This window comes from Odontesthes bonariensis, chromosome 6 (assembly GCF_027942865.1).
Source record: "Odontesthes bonariensis isolate fOdoBon6 chromosome 6, fOdoBon6.hap1, whole genome shotgun sequence".
NCBI classification, from domain to species: Eukaryota; Metazoa; Chordata; class Actinopteri; order Atheriniformes; family Atherinopsidae; genus Odontesthes; species Odontesthes bonariensis.
This window is the reverse complement of record NC_134511.1, coordinates 4,221,206-4,239,378: the sequence shown is the minus strand read 5'-3', so window position 1 is coordinate 4,239,378 and position 18,173 is coordinate 4,221,206. Positions and strand designations below refer to the sequence as shown.

General features: G+C 41.8%; 1 protein-coding gene across 1 annotated transcript in view; it reads left to right on the top strand.

The window, feature by feature from the left end:
• LOC142381865 (multiple epidermal growth factor-like domains protein 9) overlaps window positions 1-18,173 on the top strand; it is a 53,989-nt gene that overhangs the window by 14,441 nt on the left and 21,375 nt on the right. Inside the window, exon 3 of the mRNA XM_075467142.1 lies at window positions 14,982-15,118. Coding sequence (XP_075323257.1) covers window positions 14,982-15,118 — 137 coding nt within the window. The remainder of the gene's footprint in view (window positions 1-14,981; window positions 15,119-18,173) is intronic.

The following is an 18,173-nucleotide window of genomic DNA, read 5'->3' as shown; positions in this document are numbered from 1 at the left end:
GACCACGAAAGTCGGTACACTCCTTCATCATGCCCAGACGCACAAAAAAGTCTCATGCCGCCATGGTCCCACATCGACAGGAAGGCGGCCATTTTGGATGGAAAGTGAGTTTTCGTGCCATTTTTGACCCATTCCACGCCTTGCATATGATCGAACTTGTCCTACAGATTTAATGCTACAGACTTCAAACTTGGCCAGGTTATTCGTTCTTCTTTTTATTATTCTTTGCAAAAGGTGCTCGAAAACTCATGAAATTTTGCAAGCACCACCTGCCAGTCAACGACATGAAAAAAATCTGGACTTTATCTTTTTTGGGAGTCGCTCACTGACTCTGTAGCGCCCCCTACAATGTTTAAAAATGGCCCCTGCATTGGGGTTAGTTTCGCGTGGGACAGACGAAATTCGGTACACTCATTCATCATGCCCAGACGCACAAAAAAGTCTCATGTTCTTATTGTAATTTAGCCAATAATCCGATCCTTTCAGTGCCATGTGACCCCACTGAGTATCTTTATGGATGCATGTTACCACCTGAAATATCTTTGAAACAGCACTGAGATGCCCTGACATAAGAACGAGCCCCAGGTCCACACTCGACTCGAATGAGTTCCACTCACTTGTGGTTTCCTTATGTCACGGATCTTGGAGACAGACTTTACAGTTTAAACAAGAGAAAGAGTTCTTTTTTACAGCCCTTTATGATGCCAGAAGGCGTGTAGACGCGTCTCTTTCAAGTCAGTCCAAGAAACCTGCGGGGCTGATTGATGCCTCGCAGGAGTGAGGAGCCGGAGAGCGCTTCTTCTTAAACACACAACACGGGCTGAGACGTCTGAGGCAGCGTTACGTAACTGCAGCATGATGTGGAGTTCAAAGCCAGAGCTCAGACACGCTCTCTTCTCGTGGCTAAACTGGGTTCCTGCCACACAAACGCTCTGAGAGCATTTTTGTAAACGTCCCGAGCATCTATGAGTCACTGCTGTTGTTTGCTGGTGCATTAGCCCGAGCGGCTTGCTAAATATAGACAACATGACATCACAACAAGACGTTTCCATCCTGTAGCCTGTTTTTATCCATTTAAAACATCAGTTCAAAGGTCAACCTTCCACCTTACTTCCTTAGAACCTAATAAACGTCCTTAGGAGAAATTAAAATGCCTTTCTGTTCCATTCAGTTGAACATTTCTGACTTCAGCTGGCCTGACTGGTTGACCCTCTTTGCTCTTTAGCTGTATAGATTCCAGAAGGTGCATCAAAAAGGGAAATAGACACGCATCAGTTCAAACAAGTACTGGGTTCTTTCAAAGGCCTCAGGTTGTTGATTAACCCGCCTTCCCCTGTCGAGGCTGATAACAGCGTGACCTCTGTTCGGTGCTTTGAGGGTTGAAGTTCTCCAGCAAACGGCAGTATTCAGAACCAGTTTGTAGTTCTACCATAGAGTAGATAGATGTTGGATAAGAAGGTGCAAAATCCTAGTCATGATTTCATCTGGCATCGCTGTAAAAGAAGTCCAATGCTTTGGTCATTTGTGTTTCGCTGCCTCGTAAATATGTGGAACAGTCCAAGCTGTGGGCCGCTGCTCTTGGTTGCGTTAGCACTGTTGTTGTTCCTCCGGCTTGGCTCTGCTGTGGAAAAGACAAGGTCTAAAATGGACATGGAAGCCCCCAGAGGTGGGGAGAGTAGCCAAAAATTGTACTCAAGTAAAAGTACTGTTACTTCAGAATAATATGACTCAAGTAAAAGTAAAAAGTAGTCATCCAAATAATTCCTTGAGTAAGAGTAAAAAAGTGCTCAGTGAAAAAACTACTCAAGTACTGAGTAACTGTTGAGTAACGTCTGATTTATTTGTTAACACAAGCATTCAATCAGACAGACAAAAATACTAAATAATCATCTTTAGGCAAATTAGAGTTCATCCAAATGATAAAATTAATAAAAATGTATTAATTAATTACAAAAAAGCTTATATTAAAATAATCCAGGTAAATTCAAGAACTTCAGTAAAAAATAAAAGAGACTTAGGAAATGTTTAAAACATATGTAACCCATATGTAACCTAAAAAACAAACATTCACCTATCCATGGGGGGAAAAACGAGTTTAGGAAACTTAGCGCTACATGTTTCCTCAAGTTAGATGTTGAGTTTCTGCTGAAATGTGCGTTTGTTTTGGTTGCCACAGAAGACACATAATGTAGCTGCTGTTTCTCACTCTTTGTAAGGTAAACATGCTTTCAGTATGAGGCCTCGTCTGTGTCTTCATTTCCCTCCGTTGGTTCTGACATTTTTCATCTGTTTCTTTGTTTGTTTGCTACGACTGCTAATGCTAAAGCTAACCCGTCCCGCCGCTGAGATCGAGTACGGTCACGTGACCAGACTGCACGGCTGCGTCTGATTGGTGGAACACAGTCAGGTGGTAGAGCCTTTGGTGGAAGTCTCTCTCTCTGTCAGAATAAAACATTAAAATGAGGCGTACGCGGGGGGATAAAAATAATGAGGCGTAGAATACCAAAGAGGTGAGAAGAAAAGTAACCAGCTCATTGTAGCCTAATGTAGCGGAGTAAGAGGACAGCTTCTGCTGCACACATCTACTCAAGTAAAAGTAAAAAGTATTTAAAACTACTCCTAGAAGTATAATGTTTTCAAAAACATACTCGAGTAAATGTAACTCGTTACTACCCACCTCTGGAAGCCTGTGAGCGGTCACTGTTCTGCATAAAGATCGCCGGCCTGCACCACCACCCGGAAGAAAGTCTTTTCCAGAGTTTGACAGTAAGTTTAGGTTTCGATTTTTTGGATTTTAATTTAAAAAAAGCTTTAGAGAGAAGTAGAAATCCTTCCTGAAGTGTCCACAGCTGGCTAAACACAGCTCATTTTTGCTAAATACACCTTCAGATGCTGGTAGTTCATGTAGACTTTATCAGTTGATGGTGCTTTTGTCCTTGGTTTCCTTTTTTGGGGCGTCATCACATCTGATGGGGTCATGTACACAACCAGTGATCAATGCTAAACTCGAACCTCTGACACGGATAAAAGCCAGTTAGTGGCGCTGTAAAACGGCACAGCCAGACAGCATTAAAGATCCTCACTGAGGAACTTCTACAACTCTCAGAATGCTTCTGTCAGAAAACACCAGACACAAGCCAACCAATCAAGCCTCCTTTCTGCTCTTAATTTTGGCTGAAGCCTAAACATAGGTTTCAGTCTAATGAAATTCCTTCAGGGTTCGCAGCTTTTTAAAGCCCTGTGACATCCATAATTGCATCCATACTCAATGTTCTTAACAACCCTAATGAGATTTCCTCCTTTTTCTCGCTGAGGTGACATTCTGTCTGCAAACCATGTGATGTGAAATGGCCTTGAGCTGGTCGGGTCAATATTTGATAAATATAACGGTTACTGTCCGTTTGTGCATTTGGGTCAGCTGCTGGAGGCCTGTTTCTGTTTCTGTTGAGTCTGTCGGGAGGTATTGATTGTGGCTGCAGATGTTTCAGACTCCGCCCCCGTCACTAATGGCCGCAGTCTTTTGTCCGTGCAGTAAAAGCGTTTCTTCCTCTAGAACAGTGATACTCACTGTTTTATTCACAAGAGCCACGTTGGCAGCAAAATCAAGGGAAGAGCCACTTTTACCACAACATGCTAAAGTCCCCCTTTGCAAATATGCATTTCTACATATAAAACATCCCACAAAAAAAGAAACAACACACAATACATTTTCAATTCGTCCTTGACTCTCTTCATGTTGTATTTGTAGTTTGTTGTTGTAATCATAGTGAGACATTCAGGATGAGCATGGTTTTTGTGCTGCTTTTTGCCCTTTTTTTTATTAAAAACTGGCTAAAGGAGCTAGCGTGACGGTGGTTTAAGCGGGCTGCGTTGCCAGGTTTAACAGTGTGCCCCCTTTAGGAAACACCATTAAGCCTTAATTAATACTTAATAAAAAATAATTAATACAACAAAAATGCAAACTTAATAAAAATACTTTATACTGTGCAGTATTCGCTGTGTGTTATTTGAAAAAAATGTATTGCTATTGTTACCATATTGTTATAAGCAAGTGCGAGCCGCCAGTTAAAGCTTGAGGAGCCGCGCAGTGAGTATCTCTGGGATATAAAAAGGGGATCACAGTGCAGGGGTGGCTGTTTCGTGCACTAAATGAACTCTGAAAAACACCTGCATTATCATCGTTTTTGCACTTCTGGCTGTATTGTGAGTAAAAACTTTGAGGATCACCAAAAAGGTATCAGGAGCTGGTCTTGAGTTTTAAGGGAAAATGCGGCTACAGCAAAGGCATTCACATCCTTCCGGCATTTGATTGATTGTTTTTAGGCAGCAGCAGGGGGCTGCAGGGGGCTGCAGGGCTGCAGAGTTTAAGCCACAGATCTGAGTCCTGACTGAAGGCCACTCTCCTGAAACCGGCAGTCAGAGCATCAGGGGTTCAGTTACACCGACGTGTGCAGGACTGAGTCTTTGTGTTGAACTGTGTGAAGGTGGAGACTTAAACTCAGGTGAAGGTTTTACTTCACCTCTAAAAAAGCCATGTTTAACTAATTTAAACTTATATTCTCAACTGTTCTCCGGCGTGTTTTACAAAACCACAACATGTTTATCCAGCTAATGTGAACTGTCATGGCTACTTAACCTCTGAAAGCATCGGCCTTAAGCCATATGCATCACTGCAAAAATCACTCGTGTTTAATGACCGAATTCGATCACTGTAACAAACCCATCAGGCCTTCCATGTTAGTTATTTCATACCTAAAAGATCCAAAAGGCTCCACGGTGTCAGTGGAACGCAGTGTTCTGTGAACTTTTACCATCTAGGGCTGGGCAACGATTCCATTTTTTAATCGCAATTAATCGCATGAGTTCCCTGTTTAATCGCGATTAATCGCATTTGTACGCAAAATCCCAAAATGAATCCAAAAGTAGTGTATAGCTTTTAGCATTTAGCTTTATTTTAAATGTGCTGCCATATGAATGAAAGTGCCATAACATTTGTTGTGCAAACACACTTTTAACATCAGCATCTTTCTGTAGTTTTTATGTAGAAGCCTCGCTCCACTGTCTGTTTCCTTGAATGACTTGCTGCTATCAGTTGTGTGTTTTGCCTTTAAGTGATATTTTAGACTGGAACTACTACGCTGAGAAGACAATTCAACTTGGCAGTGTTTACAGATGACTTTGGTTCTGTCGACTCCGCCGTCTGGGAGAACTTTAAAATGAAAATGGCCGAGTAAAAGTTCCGTACCCTTCTCCATGTTTGGTGGATCCGCCGATTACTTTCTTTTCCTGTTCCACAGCAGACAGCAACAGACTTTTACAAAATAAAAGCCTGTGAGCAACAGACTTTTACAAAATAAAAGCCTGTGAGCAACAGACTTTTACAGTAATAACATAAATAATAAAACAGGGGTGGTCCGTGGCGTAGTGGGTTGAGCAGGCGCCCCATGTACAGAGGCTATAGTCCTCGCTGCAGCTGGCCCTGTGCTGCATGTCGTTCCCCCTCTCTCTGCCCCCTGCTTCCTGTCTCTCTGAACCTTCCTATCCATTAAAAAGCACAAAAGCCCCCCAAAAAATATATATTTTTAAAAAAATTAAAAAAAAACTAACTTAACTTGCCCAGCCCTAATCTGAACACCAGCTTTAACACTTTGAAATGCACTGCTTCACTCTACACTTCTTCATGTTTGACCAGCACGCCCCTTTTCATGAATTATAAAGTGTTAAATGAACCAAAACCTTTCACAGCCCTTTGTTGGCTGAGGGTCTTCGGGCCTTGTTCGCCTTTGGTCTAACGTGGAAGAGAGATCTCAACATCGGTTGCTCAACGCACCCTCTTAGGATTTGGCTACCAAGCAATCCAACTAAACCTGCTTAGTGTAGTTCCCGGTTTATTTCTGCCAACCATTGGCCCCTGAGTGATTAAAGCGGTGACCCCGTCCACGCCGCAGAGCGAACGTTTGCCGCTGTCTGCTCTGTATGCGGCACGTGCAGCAGCCAACGGCAGGAATCAGAGCGGCGGCAGCAGAATGGGGCTAAGCTTCGTCGCCCCTGTAATACTGACCTACTTATGAGCAGATCTTCTGCTTCAAAGCAGCTGGGCCCACCCCAGCGCAGTGAAATCACCCAAAACAATAACAAACCCCTCCTCCCGGGCTAAGAGGGAACAAATTACCAGCAGGATTAGCGTCCCCTGAAGGTTCTTACGAGCTCACAAGCTTCCTCTTTACGTCCGTCTGGGAATCCTCCGATTCCAGCGCTGCCTTCCCAGCTGTGGGGACGGTGGGCTGGCTGGGAACCTTTTAACGAGCGAGGGGCTTGATGTTGAGCCGCTCATTAGAAAGAGATGATTAATTGTGTCTCGTTGCCGCGAGGCAGCGTTTGACTGACTGTCGGCCAATTAAGGCAGAGAGCAGCCCAGCTGCGCCGCCATTGGTTAATGGTCACCGCCTGCACTCAGTGCTGGATCCCCTTCAGGTCCCTTAATGATGTACGTTAAACCTACGTGGAATCTGGCTGTCTTTTTTCTTTTTCTCTTAGGATCCTTTCCTAATCTTTTCACTCCTGTATGAAGAGAATAAAAGGGTATGAACAGCCGAGGTCAAAGGTCGTGTGTAGTAAACGGCGGCGGACCATCCGGCCTTGCTGTTGCACCGCATGTTGGGCAGCTTTTACTCTGATGGCGAGCGGTGACAGGTGGTGTCGGGGAATAACATATCACATTTACCTTTTTCTTTTTTTTGTCAATGAAAGGCTTCGATCCACTATTTCTTTCGCGTTCTTTTAATCTCGCTTCCAGAAAAACTGAGATGCAGTGTCCTGTGGCAGTAAGGCCCGTTCGTGTGTTTAAAAGTGTCTTTTGCTTGTTTTTTTGTTAAAATTCGCACACGTGGCGTGTTTTGTTTGTGTACCGAATATAAATCTTAAAGGGATAGTTCGCCTCTTTTGACATGAAGCTGTATGACATCCCATATCAGCAACATCATTTATGAACATCTTCTTACCCCCTGCTGCGTCCTGTGAGCAGAGTTCTCCAGGAAAAAGTCAGACCTCACAGTCGCTTGGCACTATTTTCTCTCCCTTCGTATCACTGCCTGCTGTGTAGACCGAGCAGACCGAGAACGATTTTGTGATGCAAATGTATTACTCTTTTGAACACATATTGTTTTGAGAAGCAAAACGCTTTATTTTTTAAACCCCAGCCAACTAGCCGGACTACCTTCATCAACACCAAAACGAGGCTGGAACTCTGCTCACAGGACGCAGCAGGGGGTAAGAAGATGTTCAGAAATGATGTTGCTGATATGGGAGGTCATACAGCTTCATTCATGTCAAAAGAGGCGAACTATCCCTTTAATGATGTACGTTAAACCTACTTGGAATCTGGCTTCCTCTTTTTCTTTTTCTCTTAGAATCCTTTCCTAATCTCTTGTTCCTGTATGAAAAGAATAAAAGGGTATGAACAGCAGAGAGCAAAGGTCATGTGTAGTAAACGGCGGCGGACCGTCCGGCCGTGTTGCACCGCATGTTGAGCAGCTATGATGCAGAGGAAAGGGCAGCTTTTACTCTGATGACGATCATCTGATGACGATCGGTGACAGGTGGTGTCGGGGAATAACACATCACTGTGTAAACTAAGTCCTCCATTACCTTTTTGTTTTTGTTTTTGAAAGGCTTCTATGGCAGTGTCCTTGCGGCAGTAAGACCCGTTTGTGTGTTTAAGTGTGTCTTTTTGTGTGTCTTTTGCTTGTTATTTTGTTCAAATCGGTACACGTGGTGCGAATTTGTTTGTGTACTGAATATAAATGTTAACCTGGACATAAAGGAAGAGAAGCAGTTCGGGGGGGGGGGGGGGGGGGGGGGGGGGGGTCCGTTCACTGCTTATGTTCACAGCCTCTTTATGCAGGTCTTTACATGTCCCTGAGTGTGATGTAAATGTGATCCTCAGAGGCTCTGTGCAGATGACCCTGTGGGACCGTTTGAACTCGCATGCATGGAAAACCTTTTTCGTGTGAAATGTCCTCCAAGCTTAGCCTGGCGACGCCATCCTACGTACTTCCGCCCAAAGATTTTGGCTCCGCACATAGTCTGGCCAAATCCTCCTACCTCGGTTCGCTCAGTGTTTTGCCAATCAGCAAACAGTTGCGAGTGGTGACGCAGAACTCACGCGCGGAGTCCATTGTAGTCCATATAATTGTAGTTCAACCGCAGCGGAAATAAACATGGCGACGGAAGAACGCTAGAAGCTATCCATGAAGTTGTCTCAACTCTGGAGATCATTACACAATTAAAACGAGAGCAAGAGGAGAATGCCTCGTCAATTTTGTTAGTGGCAAGGATGTCGTAGCTCTCCTTCCAACTGGCTTTGGGAAAAGTTTGATTTATCAAATGGTACCGGTATAATGAAAGCGGATGTGGGAAGCGTGATTCGCGAGCTAGAGCCTCGCGAGAGTAAGCATGAACCTCGGCGCATAACCAACGTCATTTCTAAACATTATGATTGGTTAAGGGAACTCCGTTACTCCAATGAATTTAAGTTGCTGGGTAAGGTCCCGCCCTCCATGGAAACGGATTCCTCTTGGGTTTTCCCAGACTGTTTGACAAAGTCAACAGTCGGCTTTCGCCCAGGCTACTCCAAGCCGACTCCAATTAGAACAACCTGTTTGGACTTGTGTGCGTCCACAAGTGAGAACAATCATCTCAACAGGTTATGTGCACAGAATGATGATGAATAGTAGCAACATTATTATAAAATTAAGCTCAAATCAACATTATTTGTAGCACATTTCATGTACAAAACAATTCAAAGTGCTTCACGTAAAATAAAAGCATTGCTGCAGGGAGTGGAAGAGGCATTAAAAATACATAAAAGAATATAAAGAGAAACAAATAAAATGATTTAAATTAATTTAAAAACAAGCAACAGTCCAGATAAGTTCAAAGATATCGTGCAGATTTCATGCATAGACACATGAGAAAAGAAATGTTTTTAACCTGGATTTAAAAATGTCTCCATTTGGTGAAAGTTTAATCTCCACTGGCAGTTTGTTCCACTTGTTTGCAGCATAACAGCTAAATGCTGCTTCTCCATGTTTAGTCTGGACTCTGGACTGGACCAGCAGCGTTCTGGATGAGCTGCAGATGCTTAATTCTCTTTTTGGGAAGTCCAGTTAAAAGAGCGTCACAGTGATGGAGTAAGAAGACACATCTTTATCTGGTGTCAGTAATTTAGTCGGGAACGTTGTATTCCTTATCTTTATTTCTTTGTGTTTGTTATTAAAATGCATACAAGGACATTCTGATGCCTCATTGTTGCTGTGTGTGTGTGTGTGTGTGTGTGTGTGTGTGTGTGTGTGTGTGTGTGTGTGTGTGTGTGTGTGTGCGTGTGTGTGTGTGTGTGTGTGTGTGCATGTGTGTGTGCACGTAGCCGAAGGAAAGAGGTGGATCTCCCATCCTCTTCCTCGCATCACTGAGCATCATCTTCATTTGCATTGAGTGCAGTTGTTTTAACAAAGCCCTGTTTGTGTGAAGCCTCACGTGCACGCTCGTGGAAAGTGTTCCCGGTCACTCTTGATTAACTTCGATTGTTTTGAAGTCATTGTCCCACAGATTATGTTTCTGAGGCTGTTGTCTGGGTTTTAAGGGGCTTAGTATGTGTCGCAGGAACAAATTAAACTCTTCCCTCCCGCTCATTCCTCCTTCATAGATTAACGAGCATTAAGTTATGATTTTTATCCTGTGAGAGTGGATCAAGTCCCTGACAGACATGTAAACAAATGCAGTTTTCTGTTCTTTTCTGAGTGAATTGTAGCTGGAGAGTTAAATTGTAGAATTTTAATCTTGTTGGAGCGTTCTTAAAGACCTTTGCTGTGTTGCACAATGATAAATAGCCTGAAACTATCACAGAAGGCCATTGTTGGAGCTGTGCACACGCCTTTCTTTGTATCTTTTTGAGACTTTCTGCCTAGCACAAACTGTTTTTTTGAGGTTTTTTTTTTTTTTTTACACTAGTTTGGATGATGTGCTTCCAGAAGGATTTTGTACCGATAACTTTAACACTTTTCAGCATTTATTATGATTCCATCTGAAGTTATTTACACGTGGGAGCAGCTGACTGAGAAAAGCCCAAGAAATGAGACCCGAGACCCCAAAGTCCAGATGAAATTAATGGAAGACATGAGAAAATGGTTTAAATTAGGACTGGGCAACGATTAAAATGTTTAATCTAATTAATCACATGATTTCCCTGATTAATCGCGATTAATCGCATTCGTACGCAAAATCCCAAAATGAATCCAAAAGTAGCGTATAGCTTTTAGCATTTTGTTTTATTTTAAATGTGCTGCCATATGAATGAAAGTGCCATAACATTTGTTGTGCAAACACACTTTTAACATCAGCATCTTTCTGTAGTTTTTATGTAGAAGCCTCGCTCCACTGTCTGTTTCCTTGAATGACTTGCTGCTATCAGTTGTGTGTTTTGCCTTTAAGTGATATTTTAGACTGGAACTACTACGCTGAGAAGACAATTCAACTTGGCAGTGTTTACAGATGACTTTGGTTCTGTCCACTACGCCGTCTGGAAGAACTTTAAAGTGATACTCCGGAGTAGATTCAACCTGGGGTCATTTGAACCGTGATATCCAGCCAAGTAGCCCACCCGCAGTTTTTTTCGATATTGGCTGAACATCAGCTGAGTTACTGAGTTATCCCGAATAGCTTCGTACAAGGGTTAATGGATCCTGGTCCGTATCTCCAAAATTACCACACTAAAATCACATGCCATGACACCAAACTTCTACAGTAGTACAAATATGGTCTGTACTCACCAAACGATGCATTTGGAAGTTTGAAAATAGTCCAGGAGTTAATTATTATCAACACAAGCCTGATAGCTTCTCTGCTGCTAAAGCTGCGTCGACGTCACTTCCTTGATCTGGGAGCTTCAAAGTAAGATGAGGGTTGATCTACTACTGTGGACAACAAAGCAAGGCTGCTCAGTTTCTCCATTGATAAAATAACTTCACAACTCTACAACATAAAAATTCATAAAAAAACATGTAGAATATAGCATATACTTTGTTGTCTACAGTAGTAGATCAACCCTCATCTTACTTTGAAGCTCCCAGCTCTCTGAAGTGACGCAGCTTTAGCAGCAGAGAAGCTATCAGGCTTGTGTTGATAATAATAAACTCCTGGACTATTTTCAAACTTCCAAATGCATCGTTTGGTGAGTACATACCATATTTGTACTACTGTAGAAGTTTGGTGTCATGGCATGTGATTTTAGTGTGGTAATTTTGGAGATACGGACCAGGATCCATTAACCCTTGTACGAAGCTATTCGGGATAACTCAGTAACTCAGCTATGTTCAGCCAATATCGAAAAAACTGTGGGTGGGCTACTTGGCTGGATATGACGGTTCAAATGACCCCAGGTTGAATCTACTCCGGAGTATCACTTTAACATGAAAATGGCCGAGTAAAAGTTCCGTACCCTTCTCAATGTTTGGTGGATCCGCGGATTACTTTCTTTTCCGGTTCCGCAGCAGACAGCAACAGACTTTTACAAAATAAAATAAATAATAAAATAGGGGTGGTTTGTGGCATTGTGGTTTGAGCAGGCGCCCCATGTACAGAGGCTATAGTCCTCGCTGCAGCTGGCCCCGCATCAGACGGCCCCGTGCTGCATGTCGTTCCCCCGTCTCTCTGCCCCCTGCTTCCTGTCTCTCTGAACTTTCCATTAAAGGCACAAAAGCCCTAAAAAAAAATAAAACATGCGTTAATGCGCGATAAAATATTTATCGGCGTTAAATAATTAATGCGTTAACGCGATATTAACGAGTTAACTCGCCCAGCCCTAGTTTTAACTATTTCTTTCCCTGATCATCATGGGGAATGTGAGGTCAGATTAAAGGAAAATGTTTAGAGGGCTGAGGAGTCCACAGTGGGAACATCAGGTACCAGGCTCTGGAATATATTCCTGCAGACTGTGCAGCCACTCTTTTCATGTATTAGTGGCAGTTTATCCTCCTCAAAAGGAAGTCCTTGTTCACTCACTGCTGTTCCTCTTTGATCATTTCCACATGCTGGATAGAGCCCACTTCAGCATCAGGCTGGAATCAACTGAGGAACAACAGCGTTGTTGGTTTGAGGGGCAGCGTCGGTTTGCCCACAGTCCGTTTAGCTTCTGTTGTTTTCTCCCCTCAATTATTCTTTGACCCCCTCCAGTAATGGCTCGAAAGGCAAATGTAAAAAGGCCACAGAAAGAGAGGTAACAGTGCTACTTAGCAACAGATGACATCATTCTGGACATCTTGAAGGAGCATCGGTATTGATGTAAATACAATGTAAATGTACTTTATTTATACAGCCCTTTACAGACAATCCTTACGATGTACCAAAGTGCTTCACAGCAGGTAATAAATAAAGAGAAGAATAAGTAAAAACAAATGAAAACAATAAAAGAACAGTGAAAGCAATAAAATATAACACAATCGAATAAGATAAAAGTGTCATCATACTACTGGTATTAAAAGCCATCCTAAATAAGTAGGATTGATGACAAAGCTTTTTTTTTAAACGACTCATACCTGCTATTGATGATCTTTTGTGTGATTATTAAGTTCTGTTCAGTTCATGTGACGTCATCAGCTCACCTGTTGCCAGGATACAAACACACAACACCCCATCTGTTGCCAGGATACGAACACAACACCCCAACATGTTTTTATGGTGACCTCAGGGGATTTCAACCACGCCTTTTTCACTGCTACATTTACAACTTTCCAAGTGTTTGTCAGCTAATTCTTACTTTTTCATTTAGCTGATTATTTAGTGTATATTTTTTTATATTCCCTTTGAGGATCAATAAATCAGTTCAGTTATTGCTTTTAAGTGGGCTATATTTCACATTGGATACAAAAGTGATATCAATATATTTGCTTTTGAGGCAACATAGATATTTTGGCTGATAATAATTCTCAAATTATTTTATTTATTTATTCTCTTTTTTTCTTTTTTTTCTTTTTAAAATTTTTAATTTTATTTAATTTTATTTATTTTTATTATTTATTTATTTAGTCATTTATTATTATTAGTGAGTCGTAGTATTTTTTACTAGAATTGGTATTGTTGTTGTTGTTAATATACAATCATTGTAAAGATTTATAATTTTTTTGAGCTACTTGACTAATTTAAATTTCCCCTATTGGGGGATGAATAAAGTATTTTTCTATTCTATTTCTATTTCTATTCTATTCAAAGTTATGCCCATAACAATAACAGCACAGCTGTAAGATGGTTACCATGGCAGCAGGATGTGTTACAGTGCAGAAACCAACCTGTCGATACACTGGTGGACTGAACTGTGTGCACAGGACAACTGATTTCTTAGTTGCAGCTTCAGCTGACTAACACTGATGCTTTTCCATGATCAGCAGGAGTTCACTTTGCACCTCACCTGCACACCGATGAACACCTGTGTTTAAAGATAATGGCCCCAGTGCTCATAGAGATGTTTACCACATTGGTGAGCTAGCTTGTTTGTCACTGAAAGTGTCGCACACCAGACAGACATTACCAGTCAAAGGGTTTAACACACACACTCATTCTGTAATAATTTCTGTTGGTGTGAACAGACTTCTGACCACTTCTGTGTATTTAAGGACGAGGTCCAGTTATAATTTAGCTGTTTATTATTGTTCCTCATCTGCTGATGGTGGATGGGCTACAGGTGTTGTCGCTCTGAAAGCAGCAGGGAGATGTAGCGATATCTTTCGAGTATCCATTCATCGTGCACCACAGGAAGCTAGTTTTGGTTAAGAGGGGTTTACCTGGTCGTGTGCTCTTCAGTCCTTTGATAACTACCTGAGCCAAAATGTGTTTTCCACAGTTTCCACAAGATAAACTCCTCAGACACAAATATCACTAAACTAGGCCAAATAAAACTCTGGCTGTGTTCCAAACCGCATACTTCTCCTACTACTCATACTAACTTTTTGAGTTAGTATGCGAGTTTGAGTATGCGAGAAGTTCCCGGATGCATATTAGATTCTCCGAAATGTTGGGTATGCATCATGAGGTTACTACTCATACTCAAACTACCCAAGATGCAACGTAACGTGACGTCGCCGATCGTCATTTCCTGTCAAAACGGCAGTTTCAAGCTAGCTACAACGAGGGTAGGTTCACTTCCTGTTTTCAAAACAAAAGCACCAATTGTATTGTAATGGCTTTCCCTATGCTAAAAGGCAACGGGTATTTTATTTTGTGAAAATAACCGGAAGTGCGTTGCTCACTGCGGCTAGCTTTAGTAGCACCGAATTCGTGGGAACAAAATTGTAAATAGCCGGTATTTTGTCAGGTTTTCAACACGTTGGGGATCTAAACGACTACTTTCTCTCCTGAAAATGTTTCAAATGTTGCTAAAGTTTACAGAGTTTAGAGCTTAAGAGAAATCAGCTTCAGGCCGGCTGATTTCGGCTCGGGCCGGAGCGAAATGCATTGTGGGTAAACGCTCTGCATACTGTCTGATCGATGAGTATGTAGTTTGCGGTCTCGAACACAGCCTCTGTATCTTTACAGCATTGGAAGGTGAGATTTAAGGTCACTGTGTCTTCAGGTAGAGCCAGAAAGGGACATGTAAAGGAAACGATATTGAGGAAAAAGAGGCTTCAAACAACGATGTGCTGAACTAGAAGAGAACTGCATTTCAAACCAGCTTGTTGGAGAACCTGACATGAGCGATCTGGACGACAGGGCACGCAGTGATTCATGGTGCCGTCCACATTCTTCATGCCTGCAGCAGACTTGTGTAAAATGGTCGGATGGAAGGAATGAATCTGCACAGTCGGGACCTCAGATGTTCTGGCTGATCCAGAAAAGCTCACACAGAGCTCCGCTTTCTGGGACTCTATTCTGTTAACGCTGTTTCAACTTTTCGTGCACTGATCCGTTTGTGTGTCTCCTGCTCTGCCTTTCAGCTCAGGGATATGCGTGTGCAAGACTGGAGTTTACGGGCCCAAGTGCGACGAGTGCCACCCGGGGTTCTTCTTCTTCAGCAGCACCGGCTGTCGGCCATGTCAGTGCAACAACCACACCAACTGTCATCCGCAGTCCGGTGAGTTTCCTGCACTGACCTCTCACCTTGAGCTTGGTTTTACAGTTTTAGCTCCAGATCGCCCACGCCGATAATAAATGAGCCCCAGTGGCTCATTTCCTGCTAACATGTGTTTGTGTTACGGTTGTTTTAAGGCAGCGGTTTCAAACTGAGCCGTGAGAGGGCCGGTGCTGCTGCAGGCTTCTGTTCCAACCCTGCAGCAGCACGGCCGACATGTTTCATTCAATCAGCTGAACTGTCTGCACTGAAGGTCTTAAAGGGATAGTTCGCCTCTTTTGACATGAAGCTGGATGACATCCCATATCAGCAACATCATTTATGAACATCTTCTTACCCCCTGCTGCGTCCTGTGAGCAGAGTTCCAGCCTCGTTTTGGTGTTGATGAAGGTAGTCCGGCTAGTTGGCTGGGGTTTAAAAAATAAAGCGTCTTGCTTCTCAAATACGTGATACGAAGGGAGAGAAAATAGGGCCAAGCGATTGTGAGGTCTGACTTCTTCCTGGAGAACGATTTTGTGATGCAAATGTATTACTCTTTTGAACGCATATTGTTTTGAGAAGCAAAACTCTTTATTTTTTAAGCCCCAGCCAACTAGCCGGACTACCTTAATCAACACCAAAACGAGGCTGGAACTCTGCTCACAGGACGCAGCAGGGGGTAAGAAGATGCACTGGAAAAAATGCCCCTCCAAAAATTAGTAAGAAAAACAACAAATAAAAGACGTTTTTGCTTGAAATAAGCAAAATAAATCTGCCAATGGAACTAGTGAAAATTGGCTTGTCAAGATTTCTTGAAATAAGATGTGATATTTAGGACTTTTGAGTTAAAAGTGATCTTGAATTTAGCTTAAAAACCTTTTTAAATGTCAAAAAAAGCTTGTTTCATGTGAAATCCAACTCAAAACAATTTGTTTTCAAGACTTTTTCATTTATTTATTTATTTATTTTATTTATTCCAGATGTATTGTCTTCAAACAAGTCCCTATATCTGGCTGAAGTAGTACTTGTTAGGCAGTTGTGTCTTATATTAAGTGTAAAGAGATATTTTGACTAGAAATGAGACAAATATACTTGGTAAGACTTTGATTTTTTTTCCAATGTGTTAAATGATAAACAATGTTGCTAATATGAGATGTCATACAGCTTCATGTCAAAAGAGGCGAACTATCCCTTTAACCAGTTCAGTTGATTGAATGAGACATGTCAGCTGTGCTGCTGCAGGGTTGGAACAGAAGCCTGCAGCAGCACCGGCCCTCTCACGGATCAGTTTTAACTGAATGACTTTCATCGTTATGATCTGATGAAGAACTTATTTGTCTGTTTTTCTCAGCGTCACTTCCCAGGGTTACTGTAGTAAATAGGACCCACTGTTGCTGTATTGAGTGTTTTAGGTGTTTAAAAAGCTTTTAGGTTACAGTTTTACGCATCCCAATCCAATGACGGAGCACTATATTTAAGCCCTGAATGAGTTCTTCTTGTCATGCATCGAGAACATTTCGATTCTTTAAGGTACCTCCAGATTTTACCTGAGCTCTAATTGGTTACTTTATCATCTTTTACAGCTGGTTCCTCCAAATGTAAATCTTGAATATGACAGTTTAGCTCTATGTCAGGCAGCAGTTCCTTGCATGGTTACTGATTCCACCCGCAGCCGTCTCATGTACACTTCAGCGGTCTTTGAGTGAGCCACCATCAGCCGAACACTGCTGGAAGTTGTTCTAACAAATCAATCCAATGTCAGCATCCATCAGATCCTTTGCAGGCTTCTCTTTGTTGCAACATTATCAAACCAGAAGCTGAAGGGCAGCTTTCACATGCTGTAATTTCTCTCTGGAAACCCCAACAATGACATCACTGATCTACTGGCGGCTGCAGTGAAAGAGGCAGCTGGACCCGCTCCGTTCAGCCTTCACTCCCTCTGAAAATGGACATTACAGAAGAAAAGCTAAAGCTCAGCCGTGCAGTCTTTGTTAGCCAACAAATGCTCGTTAAGTTCCCCCATAAATTTGATTCCTGGGTTTTGGTATTAAACCCTGAGGATAATCTGCTGCTCAGGGAGACGTCCCACTAACCCTCCAGTTTCTCTAAAGCTAATATTTTATTTATTTATTTATTTTTAAATATGTTTATTGCACATTTTGTTAATTTACAAACGGTGAACAACATAGAACATACAAAAAAAAAAAAAAAGATAATAATAGCAATAATAATAATTAAAATAGAATTAATACATAACTGGAAGAAAAATAAAAAAAAAATCAAATTTAATTAAATTTAAAAAAAAGAGGGACGTTTTTAACCACAAAACTAAATATCATTGCTTGTGTAAGAATCATGGTGGTAGAGAGATAAATAAATGCGTACATCTACATATACACACACATACACATTTATGTAAAGGTCTAAATGTGTATACTTAATCAAGATGGTATGAAAAGATGGATAAATCTTCAGTTCAGCCAGCTACTTCAATATCATTTTTCTCAAGGAAATTACAGAAAACCTTCCAGATTTTCCAAGACTTGTGGTGTAGCTCATCTTTTCTAAAGCCGAGTAAAAAGACATCCCTGTTAGGTTTATCCCTTTTCCATGAAGAGGATATACATCTTTTAGCTTCCAGAAAACAAATACTGAGTAAGAATTTTTCATTTTTGGAGGTCACAAAGTTGTCCGGGTGAATATTTAGTAACCTTTGGTTTGAGAGGTACTTCTTTTTCAATGATTCGACTGGCTAGGTTCAACACTTTTCCCCAAAAAGAGAGCATCAGAGGGCGTTCCCACATGCAATGGACTAAAGAACCTTTTTGCTGCTTACATTTAATGCAAGTTTCTGGAATATTTGGGTTAAAAAGATGCAGCTTTTTGTTTGTATTAATAGTTTGAGTTTGAGCTGTTAAACAAGCTCCGGCCCGTTCTTCCTCTGTTAGATTTTCTTGCACATCGGATCTCCATGATTGTAATATAAAGTTAATATTAAGAATGGAACCACAACACAACTGTGTTGGTTGGTTGCTGACAGAAATGAGAAATAATACAGAAACGTACACGTGAAGTGGTG